The 25116-nt window shown below is 39.9% G+C and overlaps 1 protein-coding gene across 1 annotated transcript in view; it reads right to left on the bottom strand.

The window, feature by feature from the left end:
• The window catches only part of ryr2a (ryanodine receptor 2a (cardiac)), a gene marked incomplete at both ends in the record, with an annotated part of 671945 nt that overhangs the window by 50741 nt on the left and 596088 nt on the right, over positions 1-25116 (bottom strand). The window contains 5 exons of the mRNA XM_080049015.1: positions 2269-2311; positions 2894-3024; positions 3425-3685; positions 11489-11575; positions 13965-14106. Coding sequence (XP_079905141.1) covers positions 2269-2311; positions 2894-3024; positions 3425-3685; positions 11489-11575; positions 13965-14106 — 664 coding nt within the window. The remainder of the gene's footprint in view (positions 1-2268; positions 2312-2893; positions 3025-3424; positions 3686-11488; positions 11576-13964; positions 14107-25116) is intronic.

The raw sequence follows: 25116 nt of genomic DNA, 5'->3' as shown, positions 1-25116 counted from the left end.
GAAAGATTTCAAATATAGTATAATTCTCGAATGCTTAAGGATGGACCTTTGGCTGGTTGCAGTTATACATTTTCCTTGATCAGAATGATGCATATTCTGTTACGATCCTGCCTGGGCCTCATGCCCTTTGTTGTGTTGTTCTCCCCTTTCCCTTGTCTGGGGCCTGTTTCAGGTAGCTGGTTTTGAGGCAACCCAGAGTTTGTTCGCTCTGAGTTGGTGGAAACTCTGGGTTTTCCGTTTCAGGTAGCAGGTTCAGTGCAACCGAGAGTCAGTTACTGCGGCAACATATGCCGTGGGTCTAACCTGCTGGATAGGTGGTTAGACCTACCCTGAGTTTGTTTTCACTTTACGCTGCAGCTCCGACTGAAGAAAGAGTGTCACTGTCACACGCGTCCCTGTAGAGTTTGAAGCAAAATCACTCTATAGAAATCTCCATCGGGATGTTTTTATCATTTCCTGATGATTTTACGTTTGACCAATCATTTATCTGATCAGTAGCCTTGTTCTCAGCCCTCGGTCCGTTCATATAGGCGGCCACCTTACACATCGTGACATGCTCTACATTCAGATTAATAAACCTATTTGTAGCCTATTGTATGTTTTTTAACGTCTGTGCCACTGAACAGATTTATGTCAGGTGGATTCATGTAACGCTGCGGCTGCACGCGATCGTTGTAGTTCACTTGTGCGATCCTAAAGTCACAGACAAGCCTCGTTAAATAGCCTAATATGAATATAAAAATTATATAATAATTTAAACTGTGATCACTTGAGGAAAATGGATCTGGTAATAAATCAATCAGGCTCTTCAATGGAAACTGTCACCTAATGTGTCTTGACGTTAATGTATTTCACTCCCCATTTAAAAGAAGCGACAGTCTGTTCTGTTTACTGCACAGTAGGCTTTAGGCACTGTCAGTAATGCTGTGCCGCGCCAGCTTTATTACTTTACAGCTGATATGCGTAACTTTTTAAGATAGACTATGGCTTCTCATACGGAAGCGAAATGATTATCTTGACAAAAAATGTTTGCTCTGTTTTTTTCTGAATTGCCGAGGAGATTAGATCAGAGTTATGAGACAATATCCCATTAATTCTTCTCCATAGGCTACCATAAGCTCATTCGTTAATATTTCTAACTCTAGTGGGAGGAGCGGAGATTTCTTTTTTTCTTTTTTGAGAAGTGGAGAAGTGGGAGGATCAATCATTTGTTTCTTCTGTTTCCATGGTGAATCATGTTATCAGCGATCCATTGACGATGGCTTTTATGCACACGCTCCACCCAGAGTGAACACGCTCAGAGTTGATTAACCCAACGCTGATCCACTGTTCTGAAACCGAAAACCCAGAGTTGCTTATCAACCCTGCGCTCTGAGTTTACCAACTCAGAGCGCAGGGTTAAACCCAGAGTATGTAAAACCAGCTACCTGAAACAGGCCCCTGGTCTGATTGCAGGGTTGGAGTCAGGTGTGTAGGAGCCAGGCACCAGCATCCACAGCTGCCACCAATCTACAAATCTACTGCTCTACATATACCCAGTTCAACCGTCCAGACACTGCCAGATTGTAAACTCTGTTACCCAGTCAGTTACTCTCCAGCCACCTAGATCATTTGTAGTTCTGCCTGTATTTAGCTCGTTGCTAATTCTGTTCTTTTTTTTGCCACAGTCTCCCAGTCTGACTCCTGCCACCAGCTCCAGCCCTCGCCAGCCAGCTCTCCCTCCCTGGACCCCCCTGCCTGCCTGCTCTTGCCTGCCCCTGCAGGATTCTCCCCTTGGCACATCCCCCTGAACCCCCATGCTTGCCAGCCCACTCCGGATCCCGGCCCAAAACCCCAGTTGCTTCTAATATTAACATCTTAAACCTGTTCTGTCTCCTCGCTTGCGTCCTCCCAGCCCAGCCGTTACATATTCATTTGACACTTGCAATAATGATAATATTGCTAATATTATACACTTGTACTGGCACTGTACAATTATGGAATAAATCTGATATTCCTATGATAGCCACCTGCCTATACTGACCAGTGCCCAAATGAAAATCAGATTCAGGTCATTTAGTAACACATTATATTTCCATCAATGTCATGTCATCTTTAAGACCCAAGATTTTTTTCCCCTCAAAATTCCTGTAGGCTAAAATCCTTCAGTAGGTGCTAAGAAAGCCTCATGAAAAATGTGGTGCATTTATATGCCCGGTAGACTCCCAGTGGTATGATATGGTCCTTTGTTTTTTGTAGACTGGGGGCTGTATTCACAGTGTCACCTACCTTCCTCTTCACAAACTTATCCCAGTAGTTGTTGGGGAAAGATCTGGAAAACAGATGACAAAGGGCTCATGAGTCATATCATCTATAAAGGTTTATTATTTTGTCATTTTTATGTCTTATGAAAAGTGTATTTGAGTATCTTGAAAAGTACTACACAAAGAAAATGTTTTATTATTATTATTATTATGAATGTATTCATTTGTAATGGTCATGGTAATCACAAATCACATAGAAGATAATAGAATCTTTATTTGCCCCGCAACCAGGGTTTGTGGTATTTGCATTCTGTACATAAGGGTAGGACTCGGCATTATGTTCTGATGTGTGGTATACACATCAGAACATATTGCAAAACAAGAAAACAAACATAATAACACACATAAACCGTAGGATTACAGCAGTAGACCACAATCAAAAGTCCTTAGTATTCTATGTTAACAGAGGGAATTGAGTGTTTTTATTGCTTAGGGAGTCTAACATTTTGTTAGTTGGAATGCACAAGGAACTTCGACCAAGAGGTGACTATTGAGTTGAACCACCCAAACACCTCTGAACAGATGTTTTACAATATATAACAGTAACTACAAGTTTATTTGCAGTTTATACACAAACAAGGTGTACTCACTGTGTGTTGATTACCAGTCTGTCCCACTGTCCTTTGATGTCATCCTCAGAAGGTTGCTCTGTGATGTAAAGACCATCAAATTCCAACTTGCGGGCCACCTCCTTCTCACGCTTAAAGATCACCAGTGGCACCTACAGGAAACACACATATATGAGAGTGATTATGTTATTACATTTTTCAAAGAATGAGTCAGCAATTCTGGAGATCGCTTGTTGCCAAAATCACTTGTTGTCAAAATCAGAGAATATCTCCTTACAATTCTGTACTGTCCGTACTGTGTGTGCGCCCTCTTGTTTGAATACAGCCTAGGCTATGTAAATGGGTATGTAAACAAAGGGTAAGGGGCCCACTGTAGCAAGCAACAAGCCCGTTTACAGAGTCTAGGCTGTGTATTAACACTGGATTTCTTTTCAGCACACACACTGTACTGATATAGGTTATAGGTTTTTAATGACAATAATTAAATACAGATTTAAAAAACAACACATTTTGAATATTTGTTTTGCTATTAATCAACAGTCAATATCCTGCCTTGAGACAGTAGTATCCAATAATGCAGAAGAAGGAGATGACAGTGTGCAGGATGGCCAGGATGCGTAACATGGGTTCCATGTATCCACTGCTCTCCTCCAGGACAAAGCGCACTGTGACAGGCTTCAGTGGCTGTCTGGCCTCATCCTCCTTTCTCTCCAAGGCTTCTCCTCCCAGTGGATTCCACTGAACACTGCTGTCTGCTTGGCTGCTGGTGTACACCACTTCACTTTCCTCAACCATAGATGAGGATGTAGAAACCTGGTAGGCACAATTTGTTAGTCCTTTAAATGTAGAAATCAGGCAAGGGTTTCAAGAATAAAACATCATGACAATAAGCAGACTGTCAAACTGAGGTAAGTGATGACAAATGAGTGGGCAGGATATTTTGCAAGCAACACTTGCAATCCTATAACTACATTGATTTTAATTGAATACATTCCCTGAAGAAGGCCAAAGTCCAGCAGTCTGCTCTTCCCTGCTGTGTGCATGTGGAAAGTATTTTGGATACATTCCAAACACACATAATTTTAGATCCAAAGGGACCCCGATTTTAAATATTTCCGACAAGCATTTTATAACTTCCTTCAAGAAATCTTGTATCCTTGAACACTCCCACAAGCAATGGAACAGAGTTCCCTTCTGATCCACACACTGAGAACACACATCTGGAATATTAGCTGACATATGATGGAGCTTGACAGGAGTAATGTATGTTCTCATCAGTCATTTGCAGTATACTGAAGAAGCTTAAATCGAGTATTTATAGTTTGTTTGTGTGCCTTTAAACACGCAGTATTCCAGTCTGTCTCATCTATATCTTGTATTTCTATTTTCCAAGTGTTTAGTTTATCAAATGTTGATTCTGCACTATGTGTAACTAAGATACTGTAATATTTAGATACATGGCTCTTCATTCCTAAGTTTGCAAGTGTTAATTCCTCAAGTTTTAATAAGGGGGGTGGGTCCATTATCTGTTTATGTTTTGTTCACAGCTCAATTATTAATATTATAAAATTAATTAACACAACCCCTTTTCCGAAAAGGTTGAGACGTTATGTAAAATGTGAATAAAACAGAATGTGATAATTTCCTAATACTTTTCGACATGTATTCAATAAATATCAGTACAAATACATTATATTTATTTGTTTAAACTGATACACTTTATTGTTTTTGTAAGTATATAACCACATTTTTAATTACAAAATTGCAACATGTTTAAAAAAAAGTTGGGACAGGGGCATGTTTACCGCTGTGTTACAAAAAGAAAGTGAGTGCAGAATGTGCCTAAATAAGAATGGACATGTTAGGGTTAATGGTGGGACGCATTAATGGTGCCTTCACAGATGTGCAAGTTACCCATGCAGGGGCGGATCTAGAAAAATATGCATGGGGTAGCAATAGGGTGGCAGGAGATTGTAAGGGGTGGCAACCTGTGGCGGATGTATATACAGTATGCCGATTTAATTAAAGCCATATAAATAAATATGTACTTGGGAAAGCCCCCACATTTAGATATGTTGACTAAATAACATAATACTTAATGTATTGTAGCACGAGTGAAGCCTTACATTTAAACATAAAAGGTGTCAGACAAAATTTTAAAGATTATTATTACTGAATAATTACTACATTATTATTATTATTATAACCTTTATTTAACCAGGAAAGTCTTATTGAGATTAAAAATCTCTTTTACAAAAGAGTCCTGGCCAAGACAGGCAGCAGCACAGTTAGTTACAGACAATCATTTAAAAACAACAGAGAACATAAAAACAGAGTCACAGTCAGAACATCATCAAACAAAGCATGTACAGACAGAAGAGCCAGCTTCAACATCATTAAGTAAGGACTTGAACATGTTTAGAGAAACCAGCTCCTTAAGTTTTAGCGCATTTTGCAGCTGGTTCCATGAAAAAGGAGCAGCATAACTAAATGCCTTTTTCCCCAGTTCAGTACGGACTCTAGGCACAGTCATTAAAAACAAGTCCTCAGAGCGGAGCTGATACTTTCCTGTGCTTTTCTGAATTACATACTTCTGCAGGTATGTAGGAAGAACCCCGAGGATGGTTTTATAAATTAGGATATGCCAATGATGGAGTCTGCGGGTGGACAGGGCAAACCATCCAGCTCGAGCATACAAAGAGCAGTGGTGCGTGAGGGTTTTAAAAGAAGTAACAAATCTCAGTGCTCCGTGGTAGACCGTGTCCAAAGACTGTAGGCATTTTGAAGATGCATTCATATATAAAACATCGCCATAATCAAGAACCGGCAAGAAGGTAGCTTCGACTAATCGTCGTCTGGCCTCGAGAGAGAAACATGACTTATTCCTAAAGTAAAAACCTAACTTTAGTTTCAGTTTTTTCACCAGGTTTTGTATGTGAGTTTTAAACGAGATGTGGTCATCAATCATAAATCCCAAGTATTTGTAAGTAGTTACAACCTCAATTTCATTACCTTGGGAAGTTAATATGTTCTGATTTAACACAATCTTTCTGGAATTTGAAAATACCATAAGTTTGGTTTTATCAGCATTGAGAACAAGCTTCAGTTGACAAAGCTGAGCCTGCACTTGATCAAATGCACTTTGCATATAAACAAAAGCCTTACTGAGTGAGGATGCACAACAATAAATTACACTGTCATCCGCATAGAAATGGAAAGCTGCATTTGGGACATTTTGTCCAAGGCTATTAATATACAAAGTAAATAATAGCGGTCCCAGAACTGAACCCTGGGGAACTCCCTTACGCACTGTAAGCATCTCTGAAGTAAATCCATCAAACTGAGTAGCCTGAGTTCTGTCAGTGAGATAGTTGACAAACCATCCCACAGTATGATCAGAGAAACCAATCTTAATAAGTTGCTGTATCAGAATGTGATGGTCCACAGTATCAAACGCTTTAGATAGATCAATAAAGAGAGATACACAATGTTGTTTTTTATCTAGAGCTTCTATGATGTCATTTAAAACTTTCATGGCAGCAGTAGTGGTGCTATGATTTTTTCGGAACCCTGATTGATGTACAGATAATATTTGATGAGTATGGACATAATCTTTAACCTGCTCACTAACCAGGGATTCCATGACTTTTGATAACACAGAGAGGTTTGAAAGTGGTCTGTAATTATTTAAAATTTTTGGATCCCCTCCTTTAAGTAGGGGTAGAACATAAGCAGCCTTCCAGATCATAGGGATTTTGTTTGAAGCCAATGAGAGATTAAAAAGATGTGTCAATGGTTCTGCTATTAGGTCTGCTGCTAATTTCAAAAACCTTGGTTCCAAGTGATCCGGACCAGACGGTTTTCTAGGGTTCAAATGCTTTAAGGCTTTGTGAACCTCAGCAACAGTAAACGGGGTAAGATTAAAAATGTGGTGTACATCACTAACATTGTTACCCACATTTACAGATTTCACTGCAGAATGTGAGGCAGAATTGAACAAAAACCCAGAAGAAATAAAATGCTCATTAAAACAGTTTAACATTTCAACCTTGTCATGAACAATAATGGAGTCTTTGACTATACAAGAGGGTAATTCATATGAGTTTTTAGAAGCAGATAATGATTTTATTGCTTTCCAGAATTTTCTCGGATCATTCAAATTTTCTGTTGTGATGGTTAGATAATATTCAGATTTGGCTTTCCTGAATAGAGAAGTAAATTTGTTTCTCAGCTGACGAAAGAGAAGCCAGTCAGCCTCAGTACCTGACTTCCTTGCCTTTGCCCAGGCCGCATTACGTTCATGAAGCAGGACAGAAAGATCAGCTGTGAACCAGGGGTTATCCCGACCCTTAACTCTAAACTTCCGCATAGGAGCATGTTTGTTTAGAATTTCATGAAAGGTCTCATGGAAAAATGACCAAGCCATTTCAACATCATCAATAAGGGCAATTCTGCTCCAGTCAAATAGATATAGATCATATAGAAAACCCTGCTCAACAAACATCTTCAAATTTCGCCTTTCAACAAAACGAGGTTTACACTTAACAATCTTAGTGTCTCTTATTGCTGCTATCACACAGTGATCACTTACATCATTAGGGAAAACACCTGTAGCAGAGTATTTAAAAGGGACATTAGTTAAAATTAGATCAATAAGGGAGGATTTCTCAGGACATTTTAGGTTTGGTCTGGTGGTGGAGGTAATTATTTGTGTCAGATTTAAAGAATCACACTGTGCTTTAAATGCATCAGACACTGGCGTCAACCAATCCCAGTTAAGATCACCAACCACAACAATTTCATTATACTGCAATTGTGACAGACTTTTCACCAGTGTGGACAGTGAATTACCTATTGCAGATGGAGGTCTGTAACAACCAACTATCATGATATGATGGTCTTTCGTAACTTCAAAATTTAAGGCCAAGAGCTCATATTGTTTACTGAGGGATTCAGTGAGCACTAAATTAACATTCAATTTTCGTTTGGTGTAAATAGCAACACCACCCCCCTTATTAGGGCGGTCAGCTCGAAAAACATTATATCCATCAATGCATATATCCTTATCATGAACAGATTTAGTTAACCAAGTTTCAGATAAAACAACAATATCAGCATCAGTTGAATTAACCCAAATCCTTACCATGTCCAATTTGGAGATTAAACTCCGCACATTAAGATGTATGATACCAAGGCCTGACCTAGATTTAAAGTCTGCAGGTGTGTCACATTGCTGAGGCATATCAGGGCCAGGATTTGGCTGTACATTTCCAGATATAAGTAACAGCAGCATGACCTGATAATTACCTGCCTCACAACAAACACCTGCACTAATACACCAGCATGGGGCTCAAAAGCTATGCAAATAGGGCTGCAATAAGTACTTAGTTAACAGTGAGTCTTTGGTATTTGTCTGTGTTAATATGAGATACTCCCATCAGATGTCAATCATCAGTCTAACTTGAGTGCAAATATCAAGTTATTCAAATATTCTAGTAATTTACAGACAATACAGATAAAATCATTCATATAAATATTGTGTGGCATTTTCCTATGTTTGGTCACAAACAGTGACCTGTTAAACACACTGTAAATGGGAAGAGGTTCAGTAATGTCCAACACAGAAATAGGCCTACTGGTTATTATGAGCAATTGATAAGCACAACCTAAGACTTTAATTTAATATAGTGTGATAAGAATTAGGAAGTATATCCTTATACAAAGGCCTATAGATACAATTAAACAAAATAATGAATGAATTTCAAGGGTATAGGTTATGATTAAACCTTGGTTTAGGACACCTTTTAAATGGGGGGTCTGGGGGTGCCCCCCCCAGAAATTTTTGAGGATTCATCACTTCATTTCCTGCATTCTGGTGAATTTGTTTGCATCAAGTTTATGTAAAGTAATTGACAACAATAGAATAGAATACAATGCAGTAATATCATGCATTCTGTATTGCTTTCAAATATTTATTCTCCTCTATTGTTAAAAAAAAATTGGTTTAGAAAAAAAGAAGAAGTGATTATTCACGTAAACTCACGCTCGTAAATGTCTCTTAACAGCCAACAATAAAATTTTAATTTGGCGCTGCCAACTGGGGTGGCAGCTGGGGTGGCAAGGCTTTTTTTAGGGTGGCAGTTGCCACCCCATGCCACCCTGGTAGATCCGCCCCTGTACCCATGCCATGGGCACTAACCCACCCCCCTACCATCACAAACGCTAGCTTTTCAACTTTGTATTGGTAACAATCTGGATGGTCCTTTTCCTCTGGAGCCCGGAGGACACAACGTCCATGATTTAAAAAAACTATTTGAAATGTAGACTCATCTGACCACAGCACACTGTTCCACTTTGAGTCAGTCCATCTCAGATTAGCCCAGGTCCAGAGAAGTCTGCAGCATTTGTGAATGTTATTGATATATGGCTTTCACTTTGCATGGTAGAGTCTTATCTTGCATTTGTGGATGTAGCGACAAACTGTGTTTACTTATAATAGTTTTCTGAAGTGTTCCATGGCAAATATAGTAATATCCGTTATAAAATGTAATTTGTTAATGCAGTACCACCTGAGGTCATGGGCATTACATTTTAATTTTGGACCGTGCCCCTTACGTGCAGAGATTTCTCCGGATTCTCTAAATATTTAAATTATATAATGGATTGTAGATGATAAAATCCTTCAATTCTTTGCAGGAATGTTGTTTTTAAACTGTTGGACTGTTTTCCTCTGCAGTTCTTCACAGAGTGGTGAGCCTCACCCAAATTTTCTTTTAATGACCCTGTCCCAACTTTTTTGAAACGTGTTGCAATTTTTTAATTTAAAATCTATGTATATTTACAAAGAACAATAAAGTTTATCATTTTTAACAAATACATATGATGTGTTTTTACTGTTTTATATTGAATACATGTCAAAGGATTAGGAAATTATCACATTATGTTTTATTCACATTTTACATAATCCTAACTTTTTTCGGAATTGGGGTTGTAACAGTCAAATATACTGCGTTTGTAAAGTCTAAAAATGTTTATGGTTTTTATAGTTTTTCAGACAGGAAATGTATTAAATGACATCAATACCTGGACCAGCTGCAGTTACCTCAAACTGAACAACGATATATCTGAGGCCTACTTTATTATCTCCCTCGGTCTGTTTGCTGCTTGGTGCTGAGTGTACATTGAGTTTTTTTGTTTTTTTTTACTGAAAACAGCTGTCTGTTGATGGAAACAATGCTGATAAGACTTAACCAAAATACTACATTTCTGGGCCGTTGAACCAATACAATAAACAATGCAGAACTGCAGAATTTTGTGAAACCATCTGTGGGTCCATTACATTGAGCAATGACTAAATGTTTTCATTTGACCCAAAATGAGGAGCAAATTTTAACCCCAAAAATGTTTCTATCGTAATGCTATCTTGTCCCTTTTATCAATTGGCAATGTTTGCATTAGGGTCATTTCTGGCTGACAGTGTCATAGTGGCACTGTCAGGTGCTACAGGTAGAATACCATTTACCTTGTACATTATTAGGCTAATTTCCCTCTTGTCATCGCAAGCAAGATGGAGGAGAAAACCAGTGTTGTATTGATAACTTTCTATAGTTGTATATTGATACCCCAAAGGTGAACAAACCAGTGTTATATCTTTCTTTATGTAACCATTCATAACCGAAAGCCCTCGTGACTCAGTGCGGTTACATGGCACAACTAGATTGGATTATCACATATATCGAACAAGACACTCGAACGGACCGTGTCACTTGTCTGAGTATACATGGCCTTTCAGAAATCGGGTAAATGTCTGATGCATGGCTGTCTCCACTATGCTAGGTGGCGCTGTAGCCCTTTCAACCATGCTTTCAACAAGTGGTTTTAGAGCCACGTCCGGTTCTCTTCCGTCAATAACCCATGGTGTAGCCTATCACGCGCAGGCACACAAGCACAGAACGAGAAGTCCGATATGCGATGTCCGATCCCTGTATACATGCAGAGAGAAAGCCGACAATGAACGAATTATCTAGGTGTTCTTATCCGACTTCTCTTGTCCGTTATTGTGCCGATTTGTGTCCGAAGTAGATCGGATAAAGGTGTTTACATGCAGTTTAAAAGTCCTGTTGAGGTCTTATTCGTTTAGTTATCCGATTATGAGTCTGCATGTAAACGCACTGACTGATATAATTTCAGATGGGTTTTATCAGACCCGCTCCACTGACACAAGCCAGGTCTGAGCTGGGAAAGACAGCTTAACGCTTCAGTGCCCCTGATTTCTGGAACAGTTTACAGCAACAAATTAAAATTAATACCATATCCTTTAACCAATTTAAACATACTATCTTAAATATACCAAACTTTAACTGTAACTGTTTTGATAAGGCCATATTGTACTTCTACCAATTTTATTTTATTTCCAGCCACTCTACACCTCTGCTTAAAATGTTTCTCTTTACCAGCTTGTTGTGTATTTGATGTATTTGCATTGTATATTGTGTATGTATTGTTGTTTTTGTTTCTCGACATCATAGCAAATGAGGGTCACCCCTCAATGATATCTCGAGTATAAATAAAGGTTAAATAAATTAAATAAAAACAACATCCCTTGTATACCATTACCTTATAGAATAGGAGGATGAAGTTGATTGCAAAGGCGACAAACAGCGCCAGCATCCTCATGTTGTAGAAGTTTCTGGCAAAGTAGTTCTGCATGAGATAAAGAAAAAAGGAAGCTACTAATATGGAGATGCGACCACACACTTAAATAAATCAACTTCTTCGAAATTGAGCACATCATCATTTCATGTCATCACATGAAAACAGTATTGCATTAAAGCTATATTGCGTAATTCTGTCACCCCCATGAGGAATTCTGAATATTTACAACACTGTCGGGGCATCTTAGGGATGACCATGGTTAACCGTTTAACCGTTACCCGCTAAGAATAATTATAACCGATTTATATTATCAGTTAAACGGTTAAACTTTTTTTTTTGCAGCGGTGAAGCCCAAAATTTAACTGCAAGACTGTCCGTAGGGAAAGCGCCCCAACTGTGCATGCTCTAGTACAAGCCTTTCTTAACCGTATTGCCGCTCGTCAAGGGTGCTGCAAAAAATATTATTCCAATGTTGAGAAAACTGAAAAAAGAAAGACGGTACCATAAAAAAGCAACATCTGCCCCACTCATCATCTTAATTTGTCTCATATCACAACGTAAATATAGGGGAATCTCTCTCTCTGATTGTGAAATAAAAAAAATAAAAAATAGGCTATGTGGTCTGTGGGTCGTCCCTCCCTACAGGAGAGAGGGCGCAGATAGCACTTGGTCCACAGGGCTCTGCTGCTCCCACCGGGACTGTCAAACATGGCGGACTGTCCTCAGACCAGAACACATCGCTTGGTCGGTGACCGGCTCACGTAAAAGGTGGTAGGGATTGGTGGCGATGATGGCAGCTCACCCAATCCGTCTTGAAAGGACCATTGTGTCTAATGCCTCGTTTCCACGAGAAGAGCGGCTCGGTGCGGTGCGGCTCAGTCCGCTTATTTTGGCATTCCCATTGCCAAAAGGTGGGTAGAGTCCAAAAATAAGTGAGCTGAGCCACTCTGAGCCGCTCCTATTTTCAGTACTCCTCCGTTGGGGTACCAAGCCGTCTGAGCCTGTTATAAAGGTATTAGACTGTGTAATAATGCTTCATGACATGTTAATGAACTGTCCAAATGGTTTCACTTTACTTGAGGCCAACATAATCATTCATGATAGTATAATAAAGGTCTCATGACAGTCAATGTCAAAATGTTCTGCATATGACAGTTTAATATAATATTACCACATAAATGGAAATAGTTAATTTATATTTGATAATTAAGCCTACTATGACATGTTTATGACAGGTCATGTTATTGGTTAATGTCAAGTCGACATAACCAAGACATCAATAAGATATTTTGTCTTAGCTTATGTCAGGTTGTCATTACAAAGACATGGACAATTTTTTTTGTCTTAGTTTATGTCAGGTTGTCATTACAAAGACATGGACAAGTTATTTTGTCTTAGCTTATGTCAGGTTGTCATAACAAAGACACCGACAAGTTATTTTGTCTCAGCTTATGTCAGGTTGTCATAACAAAGATATCTCAGACAATGTCAATGTTGCATTAAACGTGACATAATTGACCGAATGACACTTTATGACAACAGTCATAACCATTCATAATGTTCATAGCAGGTGTCATGACAGTGTAATGACAGTCTTATGAATATACCTTCAAATAAAGTGTTACCAATTAGGCTAGTAAAATTGCAAAGCTAAAAAATCTAATGTGGATAAAACGAAAGAAGAAAAACCTGTTGAACACAATGTGTGGGAGATTTAAATCTTGCATGTTTTGTTTCCAAATGTAGTGAATAAAAACTTTTTTTATATATATATTTTTAAATCGCACCTTGCATAACCTGAAAACCCATATTTACACTAGGCAGCCTGAGCCGATAGAATAGAAAGCTTTTGGAGAGCGCTTACTGAGGGGCAGAGTTTGCGGACGGCAACGTTCAGGAGCTCTGCCCCTCCGATGTGGCAGCAGCATCGTGAGAGGCGGAAGCAGCACTAGGCTTGTTTACAGTCTTAAATAAGCGATATGTTACAAAGAAAGTTTTGTAAGTTGGTTTGGATAAAGTAGGAAGTGAATGAGCTTTTGCGCACAGCATTTAAGTAACCGAAAGAACAGGTAAACGTGTGAAAAAAGGTGCAGAGTAGCGTTCTAACTGCCTTTGCAACGGAGAGACTGCGCTCTGTGGACATGATTGGGTGGGCAGGGCGCACATTTGGGTGGGCAACGCCCCTGGCTACCGGGCAAGGGTGAGTTTTGTGGAGCTGATAGGCTCAACTTTGTGTCTACTCATTTGGCGATGGCTAGAATGTAACCGACATTTATTTATATAAAAAAAATTGCACTATGGCTTTAACACCATAACTCTTCTAACATTCACTAACCACACTTTATGCAACAAGCATTTTCTTTAACTGTGTGAATATGTTAACAGTTGGGCAGAAACATATTGATTGAATATAGTAAACCAGAAGTGTTCTCTGTACCAGTAGCTTCCTCTGGTAGGCTATGATCTTTTTCATGAAGGCAGACTCCTGTAGATCAGGTTCATCAGACTTGGAGATGTGATGCCTTCTCACTTTTGGCTTCATCTTCTCATTCTTCTTTGGTTTATCCACATGTCTACCCCTGAAATCACAAAACAATTAGCACTCCGCACAGCTAAAAATACTCATTTCACTTTGGTTTTAGATTTTGGAGTGCTTAGTAAATAAACGGCAGTTGTTGCACAAAGCGTGCTATCACACCAAGTTGCTTATCAATGGAATTCCCATTGCTGTGAAATCTAAATGTACCAGACACCAAGTAATTTTTTTAAAATGCAAAGCTGAACAGTCCCAACGGACCAACCGGAGCGTGTAGTGGTTAGAGCGTCCCCCCATGAGGCTCAGTCCTCGCAGCAGAACCGTTTAAAATCCAACCCGTGGTCTCTGCATGTCATTCCTCTCTCTTCCCCATTTCATCTGTCACCCTGCACTATAAATAAAGCATTGAAAATACCCCTGCAAAAAATTTATTCTCAAAATACATAGATGAATAAACTGTAGAGAACACTGGGCTTGGTTTTAAAGGCAAGTTATCAATATGCACACACACACGCACGCGCACGCACACACACACACACACACACACACACACACACACACACACACACACACACACACACACACACACACACACACACACACACACACACACACACACACACACACACACACACACACACACACACACACACACACACACACACACACACACACACACACACACACACACACACACACACACACACACACACACACACACACATATATATCAGTGATTCTTGAGAAGTGGAACAAAACAGGGTGCAATGTTGAAAAAATACAAACCCTATGTTTCGGCAAATTAAATTACATGTGGGGGCGCCTTTAGCTCAGTTGGTAAGGCGTCACCTCCATGGGCCTCGGCCAACAGCGGACCCGGGTTCAATTCCGGCCCGCGGTCGTTCTCTGCATGTCACTCCCCTCTCTGCCCCATTTCAACTCTGTCTCTACACTATCAATAAAGCATAAAAATGCCATAAAAATATCTTAAAAAAAAGATTAAAAAAAATTACATGTAGGCTATGTATCCAACATATACTAAGCTACTGAGCTACACTTTGATACAACCTCCCAGCTGTTATCCTTTTTATCAAAATGGGCTTTTTACCTTGCCATTCCTTATTTTGTGTCAGCACCGTCAGACACCAAAAACACAAATTAATTTTCCCTCAATTTATGCTAGACCCATGAGAAGAATTGTGATCACAGAGGCCACAAATTTCTTTTTCAAAATGTATATGACTATAGATATTTTATATCGATTTTCCTCTATTTTCTTCAGTTGAACTGTGTAATAGAATGTTTAATTTAAAATTAACAGCTATCAAGATGTGTTTCAAATTTCAAAACACATTCTCATGTTAGGTGACTGGTTAGATTTTCACACATGACCAACCATTCCTCAACTATGACATTTAATTATGTATTGTTATCATAATAATATAAATCTGACGGAGTTGACACATATCTGACGGAGTTGACAAGTATATCTTATGAATTTGACATATCGGACGGTGGTGACAAAAACCCAGATAACCATCAAATACAGAGAATAATCAATAACAGTGATTTTATAACAGCATATTATTAGTTGAGTGTTAATTCAAGATTCACATTACAGTCTTTCAATAAGACTTGCTCTAAAAGACTCAGACCAAATCGCCTCATTTTGTATATCATCCTGTACTTTTTTTTAAATCATCCATGACTAAAGAAGATTGTGAGAGTTTCCATAAATACAGTATTAGAACAACTAAACCCTATTTCTGTATTTAATATAATTATAATAACTTGAAAACCACCCAAATATGATGCCTTCACATTGAATGTCAACTCCGTCATTGGCCTGTCACCACCGTCAGACAGGAAATCTGACGGAGTGGACATCTGACGGTGTTGACATATTTAACGTTTCTTTTTTTTTAAACTTTTATTTTAGAGGTTTTTTACACATATGGACAAAAAACAGAACAAGTAGACACATACAATACCCACACAACTCCCACTCCCTCCCCCTCCCTCACACAAACAGACAAGAGAGACACAAAACAAAAATAAAGAATAAAAATAATAAAAGACCAGGAACAAACAAACAAGACAAAATAATCAAGAAAACAAGCTACAAATACATAAAAAAACAAAACAAAACAAAAGCAAAAACAAAACTGGGGAAAATCTCACATGGCACCCGGCAGGGTAAGCGGCACCAAGGGGGCCGACACCTCAGTCCCCGATGTGCTGAAGCACCGGGCCCCATACGTCAAGGAACTTCTGGGAGTTGCCGGACAGTTCAAATCTCAGCCTATCCACGTGCAAAATGCCCATTAATTCCCTTAACCAATTGTCAAACTGAGGGGCTAAGTCAGATTTCCACAGTTTAAGGATGCATTTCATAGCGATTAGCATGCCGTAAACCAGTGCTTCTCAATTATTTTCTGTCATGCCCCCCCTAGGGGACAGAAATTTTTTCGCGCCCCCCCTAAATTGAAATACTATTGAGAACCTGCCAATATTTATTTATTTATCTGTACAAAACCACTGTATGAGTTTCTGGCACGAGCATTCTGCATACAATCACCTTATTATCAAATTAGATAACAAAAATTAGCTGAGATAACTCATTCAAAGTTCAGTTTATTAGCTCAATTTGTAAAATTTAAACAAGACTGCTCAGTCTGTGTGAATCTCAGGACAGAGAAACAAGAGCAAATGATTCACTGAGGTTTGCATTTCATTCAAAACATTTTTAAACTGTAAACATAGTTAAGGTGGTGTTTTTTTATTATTAATAGGCCAATAGGCCTTCTGTCATGCAATAACCAATAATTCATTAACGTTATTATTAGTCTACTTGCTTGATTTCTTTTTAAATAACCTACAGAGACACTTGGACATTTATTCACTGCAAATCGCGGCCTTTCGCGCGGATATGACCATACACAAGCACACATAGCGCTTGCTAGCACTTAAAAAAAACAAAAAAAAAAACATTTTTTTTTTTTTTTTTTGTCAGTTGGAAATCAAGGCAGCCCGCGCTCCCCCTGACAACTCACGGCGCCCCCCCAGGGGGGCGCGCCCCACCATTTGAGAAGCACTGCCGTAAACCGTGATCGTGCGAGCGTTATGGTCCAGATTTTCCAAGACATGAGCATGTCCGAACAGAGCGGTTTCAGGATCAGGAGTCAAGGAAACATTTAAAACAATAGAATACCATTGAAATACAAAAGTTGTAAAGATTTGGACATTCCCAAAAGTGGTGAGCAAGCGTACCCTCGGCAATCTTACACCTGTTACATAAAGGCGAAAGATTTGGGAAAAAGTTATGCAGTTTAACCTTAGAGTAGTGTAATCTAAGTGTGACCTTAAATTGAATTAACTGAAGCCTCGAGTTTATAGAGCAGGATTTTATGCTTTTTAGCGCTCCCTCCCAGACATCATCAGCTATTCCAATGTTTAAGTCTTTTTCCCAGGCTTGCTTTATTTTTAAAGTGGATTTGCAAAGTTTTGGACAATGAATCATCTGCGGGCAGGGACTCAAAGGATGGTATATTCTGTCTGACATAATTCCTCACCTGTAGATACCTGAAGAATTGAGCTTTCGACAGTGGAAACTTTGATACAAGCTGATCAAATGAAGCAAAGTGACCATTTATATAAAGGTCTTCAACTGTTACTATTCCCTTCCGACTCCAATCTCTGAATGCTGAATCTGTGAACGATAGGGGGAAGGCATGATTATGGCAGATTGTGGCATGTATGGTCGTGTTCGGTAGGTCACAGGCCTTCCTAATTTGGTTCCAAATTCTCTGACCGTTGGACAAGGTAAAGTGGTCACCTCTAAAGGAGGCAGGTGGTCTAGGAGAAGAGAAAAGGAGGGCAGTAAGAGAGGTTCTTTAGGCCAAGCTTTTTTCAATTGCCAACCATGGGGGCAGATCAGATCTAATGCCTTTTTCATATGTAAATTGCCAATACACCATCACTCTAGCATTGGCAGCACAGTAATAATGTAAAAAACATGGTGACCCCAGTCCGCCATGCTCCCTGGGTTTCTGAAGATGGGCTTTTGAGATCCTATGTGCTTTATATCCCCAAATGAAAGGCATTATAATAGAATCAATTGACTTAAAGTAAGATTTAGGAATATAAATTGGCACTTTCTGAAATAGATACAGAAATCTCGGCAGGGAAACCATCTTTACTGCGTTCACACGGCCAATAAGGGAGATCAGTAATGTTGTGGAGAGAGATTATATTCTGGTAAGAAATAGCTTAGAAGACGCTGTGGTGCATCTGGTAAAAATGCGCAGAGGATGTATAGTCCAAATGGGGTTTAATGAAAGAATGCAGAATAAACATCGGTGGTTCACAACTGTTGGAATGAGTGTGGTTCTGTAGATAGACAAATACAGAAAGAATACTTAGCCGCACATAATACAATGCTGCTTATACACACCAGGCTAATAACAATATTACAGTCAAACAAACAGTAATATAAAACATGACAGCGATCCCTTAAATAATTAAATAATATGCGTCACGTTCATATGTTACATAATGGCGTTCTGACGCTGCCGTTGCATTAACATATTATACAGTACAGAAAAACGCTAGTAATGGCGATCTAACAATCAACATAAAACGCCCTTACATAAGCATAAAGGGGGAGGTACTTACAGGTATATGAACGCACATAATACCGGAATAATCAACAGTTAAAACACACGGCCAAATCTCTCAGGCCGTCCGCGCAGAAGTCCGCTGTCACACTGTTCCCTCGGCAACTACATCACCCGCTCGCTCTCTAATTAGATGCACGAGAGGAGACGTCAGGTGTGCATGCACCGAAAGCATGACCATACGTTAACTCTGGCCGCTCACGTGAACAGCTGTAGTGACTAACCAACGGCCCTTTACAACAAGTAATGTTCTCCATTTCTCTATGTTCTCCTTTAGTTTGTTCAGTCTTTCCGTAAAATTTAACTTTTTTTTTTACTTTTTCCCCGACATGACTGCCAACATCGCTAAGAAGAGGGCGTCCTTTGCCGGTGTGAAACGCTCCCTATACGAGAAGCAAGTCAGATTTTCCCTCCTGTTTCCTGCTCGGCTGCGCGTAGAACACCGTGGAGAGAAGAGGTTTTTTGAGTGCCCCAAAGAAGCCCAGGCTTTTTACGACATGCAATGTGTGTTTTTATCATCTTTCTATGCTTGGTCTATTCATATCACTGTATTATCTTGTAGGACACTGTCTACACACTTACCCTAATGATGTCTAATAACTCAGTAAACTCTATTAGGTTTCTGTCATGGAATGTCAAAGGCTTGGGTCATCCGATTAAAAGATCCAGAATTTTGTCACACCTTAAACATTTAAAAACGGATATAGCGTTCATACAGGAGACGCATATGCGCGATACTGATCATGTCAGATTGCGCAAATCTTGGGTAAGCATTATTAACCCCGAATTAGATCGCTCCAGCCCCAGACTAGCTCATCCCTCTTCCATGTCAAGGGCATTTGCAGACTTATGTTACAAAATGGATGCGCTGATCCATGGAGGTTTCGTAATCCACATGCAAAAGAATTTTCTTTTTTTTCACCGGTACATCGCTCCTATTCTACAATTGATTATTTTTTTGTGGATGCTAGTCTCCTTCATAATGTGGTTTCCACTGAATATTTGGCGATAGTTATAAGCGACCACTCCCCCTTGGTTCTTGACATGCTATTAACATCTCATCCAAGACCCCGTCCTTTGTGGAGGCTGGACTCTCTGCTTCTCTCTAACCAGGGTTTCTGTGATTATATTTCCTCCTCTATTGACGAGTTTGTTTCTATTAACAAGAATGATTCTACCTCTTACTCTCTACTATGGGAGTCTCTAAAGGCATACCTTAAAGGTCAAATTATAGCTTACTCTGCCAATTTAACTAAATTGTATAAAGCTGATTGGGCTCGACTCACGGACCTAATCCTCAATTTAGACCACCAATATGCTAGTAACCCTAGTCCTGAACTGTTCAAGGAGCGCTTGGGGCTGCAGGCCAAATTTGATTTGCTCACCACTAAGCAAGCAGAACGCATGCTTTTGCAATCTCACAGTAATTACTATGAGCAAGTGACCACCCTTATCGCCATGATAAGGGTGGTCGCTTGCTCGCCCATCAGCTAAAGCGCCAAGCTTCCTCACCTCTCATTACTCAAATTAAGGACCCACTCGGTGCTCTCCTGTCTGCCCCTTCCGATATTAATGCAACATTCAAAACATTTTATTCGGCTCTTTACCAATCCGACTCCCAATCCGACAACACCACCATGGACCGATTCTTTAATAATCTCAATGTGCCCACTATTGATCCTGCAATTGGACACAACCTAGATTCACCATTGGTGCTACAGGAAATAGTTGATGCAATAAGCTCAATGCAAAGTAACAAAGCCCCTGGCCCTGATGGCTATCCTACCGAGTTCTTTAAGAAATTTAGTAGCAAACTAGCCCCACTTCTTCTAGCTGTATATAGTGAGTCAATCGAACGGGGTACACTACCACCTATCCTGACCCAGGCATCAATCTCTCTCCTACTAAAGAAGGATAAAGACCAGGCCTGCCCAGACAACTGACTGGGCCCCTGAAAACAGAATAATACAAAGACACCTCAAAACTTGATGAAATATCACAGTATCTCTGAATTGAAAATCCACTTCTGCTGGCAGGAATTTTCCGGGGGTCTAAAGCCCTTTAAAGTTCCCTATTTTTTCCTTTATTTTCTGGTACCCTGATTTATGTCCAGATCCTGGCATCACTGAGCTTGCTAGGTTAGCTTGCTCATCATCAATACATAGCTAACGCTTGTTTGGTTGACCTGCTGCATGCAATGGTTTTGAGGGGGAAAAAACGACCCATGATACTTTTAGTTTTTCAATATAAAATGTGACATATTTTACCCAAGTAACAATGAATAAAATGTTTTCTTTTATAGAAAGTTCTCTTGCGAATATAGCGTTCATAATAAAGGTTGGCTAAATTAGGTTATGTGCAAAAAATAAAATTAAAATAAAAATCCTATCAGGGCCCCCCCTGGTGGCTGGGCCCTAGAAAGCTTTCCCACTTTCTACCCCTTATATGCTATGCGGCCCTGATAAAGACCCTACTTGTTGCGGGTCCTACAGGCCTTTATCTCTCCTCAATGTTGATGTCAAGGTCTTAGCGAAGGTTCAAGCAACTTGTCTCGAGGCAGTTTTGCCGGATATCATCTCAAAGGAGCAGACAGGATTCATTAAAGGGCGTCATTATTTCTTTAACATCAGAACATTAATGAACATAATTTATTCGCCCCAACCTCTAAAAGTCCTGAAGTGGTTACCACTTCAGGACATTTAGAGGTTGGGGCCGAATAAATTATGTTATGTTATGTTGTTATATCACTGGATGCCGAAAAGGCCTTTGATCGAGTAGAATGGCAGTATCTATTTACTGCTCTTAAAACATTTGGTTTTGGTGACCGCTTTAGCTCATGGATTCGTCTTTTATATACTGACCCCCAGGCAGGTGTTTGCACTGGGGACACTTGGTCTGATTATTTTCCACTATCACGCGGGACCCGACAGGGCTGCCCCTTAAGTACGCTTTTATTTTCCCTAGCTATCGAGCCCGTATCCATAGCCCTGCGCTCTTCCCCCCTACTTCAGGGAATCTATCGCGAGGGAATCGAACATCGTGTGTCATTATATGCGGATGACCTCTTGCTCTATGTCGCAAATCCTGCTACAACTATCCAGTTTGTTATCTCTATTCTTAATGAATTTGGCTCTTTTTCCGGGTATAAGCTTAATCTGCAGAAAAGTGAATGTTTCCCTCTTAACATCCCCCCTCTGACCTCCAGCAGTTGAATTTGCCATTTAGTATTAGCCGCTCAGGGTTTAAATATTTAGGGGTCAATTTCACTCCGTCCATCTCAGCTCTTCTGGCTGCAAATTTTACTCCCCTACTTAACCAGACTAAATCTGATTTTCAGAGATGGGGTAACCTCCCTCTGACGCTGACAGGCAGAATTAATTCTGTGAAGATGACAATTTTACCCCGATTTCTTTACTTATTCCAATCCATTCCAATATTTTTACCAAAATCCTTCTTTCAATCATTAAATAAGCTTATTACTTCATTCATCTGGGCAGGAAAACACCCAAGAATTAGTAGGAACGTACTAGAAATTAGTAAATTTGGAGGGGGCCTTGCCCTGCCAAACTTTATGTACTACTACTGGTCAGCTAATATTCAAAAGCTGTTGTTTTGGTTCCATGCTATTAACACCTCTTGTGGGTCCATTGAATCAAAGTCCTGTTTGTCAACATCTCTCTCGGCGTTGTTGTGTTCCCCTCTTCCAACTGTCCCGTCCAAGCACACCAAAAACCCAATTGTGTTGGCTTCTCTTAAGATCTGGTATCAGTTCCGGCGCCATTTTAAATTCTCATCCTCGTCTATACTTGCTCCCATAGTCGGTAACCACCGATTTCCCCCTGCTTTAGATGCCTCCTTTTCTCTGTGGAAAGCAAAAGGCATTAATTGCTTATTGGATTTATATGAAAACAGAGTTTTTTCCAGCTTTACTGATCTGGTTAAAAAATTTGGTTTGCCACGCTCACATTTCTTTCGTTACTTACAAATAAGACACTTAATTTGCACGCAGTATCCCACATTTCCCTCGGAGGAATTACTTAAATTAATTCCCAATCAGAAAGCTCTTATATCCCGGGTATATAGCGGTCTTATGTCACTCAATAACAAACCTGTGCTCAAAGCTAAGGTTGCATGGGAGAAAGAATTAAATGTGGATTTCGCAGATGACTAGTGGGTTAAGGCAATCGACAGAATGAGCTCAACATCATCCTGTGCTCGTCTAGGGCTCATACAATTTAAGGTATTTCATAGGATCCATTTTTCTAAAGCCAAATTGGCAGAAATATACCCTGACGTAGACAATAGCTGCAACCGGTGTGGCTTTGCCCCGGCTGATCACAGTCATATGTTTTTTCTCTGTCCAAGACTGAACAATTTCTGGTGTTCTGTCTTCACAACACTGTCTGACGTTCACCCGTGTCCTCTTATAGCCATCTTTGGGGTCCCCCCGGCGCCTTCTGTCTGCTCTAAACCACAAGCGGACGTCATCGCATTCTCCTCTCTCCTGGCTCGGAGAAGAATACTTTTCGAGTGGAAATCTCCCAAGCCTCCCCTGTCATCCTCCTGGTTAAGGGATGTAATGTCATTTGCCAGCCTGGAAAAGATTAAATATGCTTTGAGAGGGTCTTTGGGGAAATTTGAGTGTAGATGGCGCCCCTTCATCTTGTACTTTGATGGGCTTAAGTCACTCACTGATGTATAAATAGGGCTTTTGGGTTTTGTATGACTGTGTGTACATGTGCTTTGTCCTACTGTTCTTATTTTTGATGTATTTTATATTTTTTTTTATCATTTCCATGTGTCCAAGGATTGTTTGGGGTGTGGGGTGGGTTGGGGTTATAATTGTTTATATGTTTGCATACATTTTTTTTTAAATAAAAATCATTTATTGAAAAAAAAAAAGAGTCTTTGGGTTTTTAGATAATTTAATGCCCAGGTACTTTACACTGACCAAATTTGTTTTAAATCTGCTGTTAAAGACAAGAGTTCACTTTTTTGCCAGTTTAAGGTGTAACCCGAGACGTCGCCAAAATAATTAATTAGCTGGAGTAGGTGGGGGATGGAATTCTCGGGGTTGGCTACAAAGAGGGCGATGTCATCTGCGGACAGAGAAATCTTATGGTCCATCCCACCTAGTGATATTGGTTTTATAAGGGCGTGCCCTCTTATGCTAATAGCCAGGGGCTCGATGGCCAACGCAAAGAGGAGCGGCGAGAGGGGGCAACCCTGGCGCGTGCCCCTCTGAAGGGCAAAGGGTGTGGATCTGTCCTGGTTTGTTAGAATGGAGGCGGTGGGATGGGCATATATTAAACGCACCCAGGAAATAAAAGGGGCCCCAAGACCGAACTCCTCCAGCACCTTGAGCAAGTACCCCCACTCACCCTGGTCAAAAGCCTTTTCCGCGTCCAGACACAAAATAGCTTGTTTGGAAGAGCTGTCAAATTTGTTATACATAATATTTAGGAGTCTCCTAACATTAAAAAATGAAAATCTATTGGGGATGAACCTGGATTCTATAAATTTGTTTAGTCTATTAGCCAGAACTTTTGTAAACATTTTGAAATCCAAGTTAAGCATAGAAATTGGTCGATATGAAGACGGGTTAGTTTCATCTCTATATTTAATGTTTCTTAAACAAAACAAATGGAATTAATCTAGTTAGCCATTTGTTTTTTCTGTTGATGATTGGTGCTAGTATGAACTACTTCAGGAATATAAAATTATCGAAACATTTCAAATAACTTCTTCAAAAATTTTAAGTCGGTGTTGACATATCATGGTTGTGATGCATGACTTTCAAGATTTGGAATGTAAAATATTCTAAAACTACAACATTTATCAGAGCCAAGCCCCAACCTCAGCGATTTTTACCATTATCCAATAAGGAAGTGACCAAAATTGTAGTAGACCGGAAGGGCCACTGGGAGTGGAACCAAGACTGAGCAATTTTTCTTTGACTCACTTGTTAGACAGGCCATTTTCAAAATCTTATTAAACCTATTTACAGCCTGGTCCACAAAACCATTCTAGTCTGTATGTTTAGGTCTTATCTCCATCACAACACTGAATTTTTTTCTAGCAGGCTAGTTTTTATTCTTTTGGAGGTTAAAATGTATTGGCGCGATCTCTTGAGTGACAGCTCTCCGCCCGTTGTCCCTCACTTTGCCTCGGAGGTATACGTCAGCTAGATGGGTGTATCTCCCTCCCCCTGACGTGAGGCGGAGTAAAAATCTCACAAAATGGCGACACTCATAAACCAGGATTATTGGATGCCGTGTGAATAACTGAGGTCAGCCCGGATGCTACATCCATATTATATACTATCTATGATCAGAGCCCGTCTGACTCTAATGTACTCTGCAGAGGTAGAATGTGAC

The sequence above is a fragment of the Ammodytes marinus genome (genome assembly GCF_949987685.1).
Source record: "Ammodytes marinus genome assembly, chromosome: 20".
NCBI lineage: Eukaryota > Metazoa > Chordata > Actinopteri > Uranoscopiformes > Ammodytidae > Ammodytes > Ammodytes marinus.
This window is presented reverse-complemented; position numbering and strand designations above follow the sequence as displayed.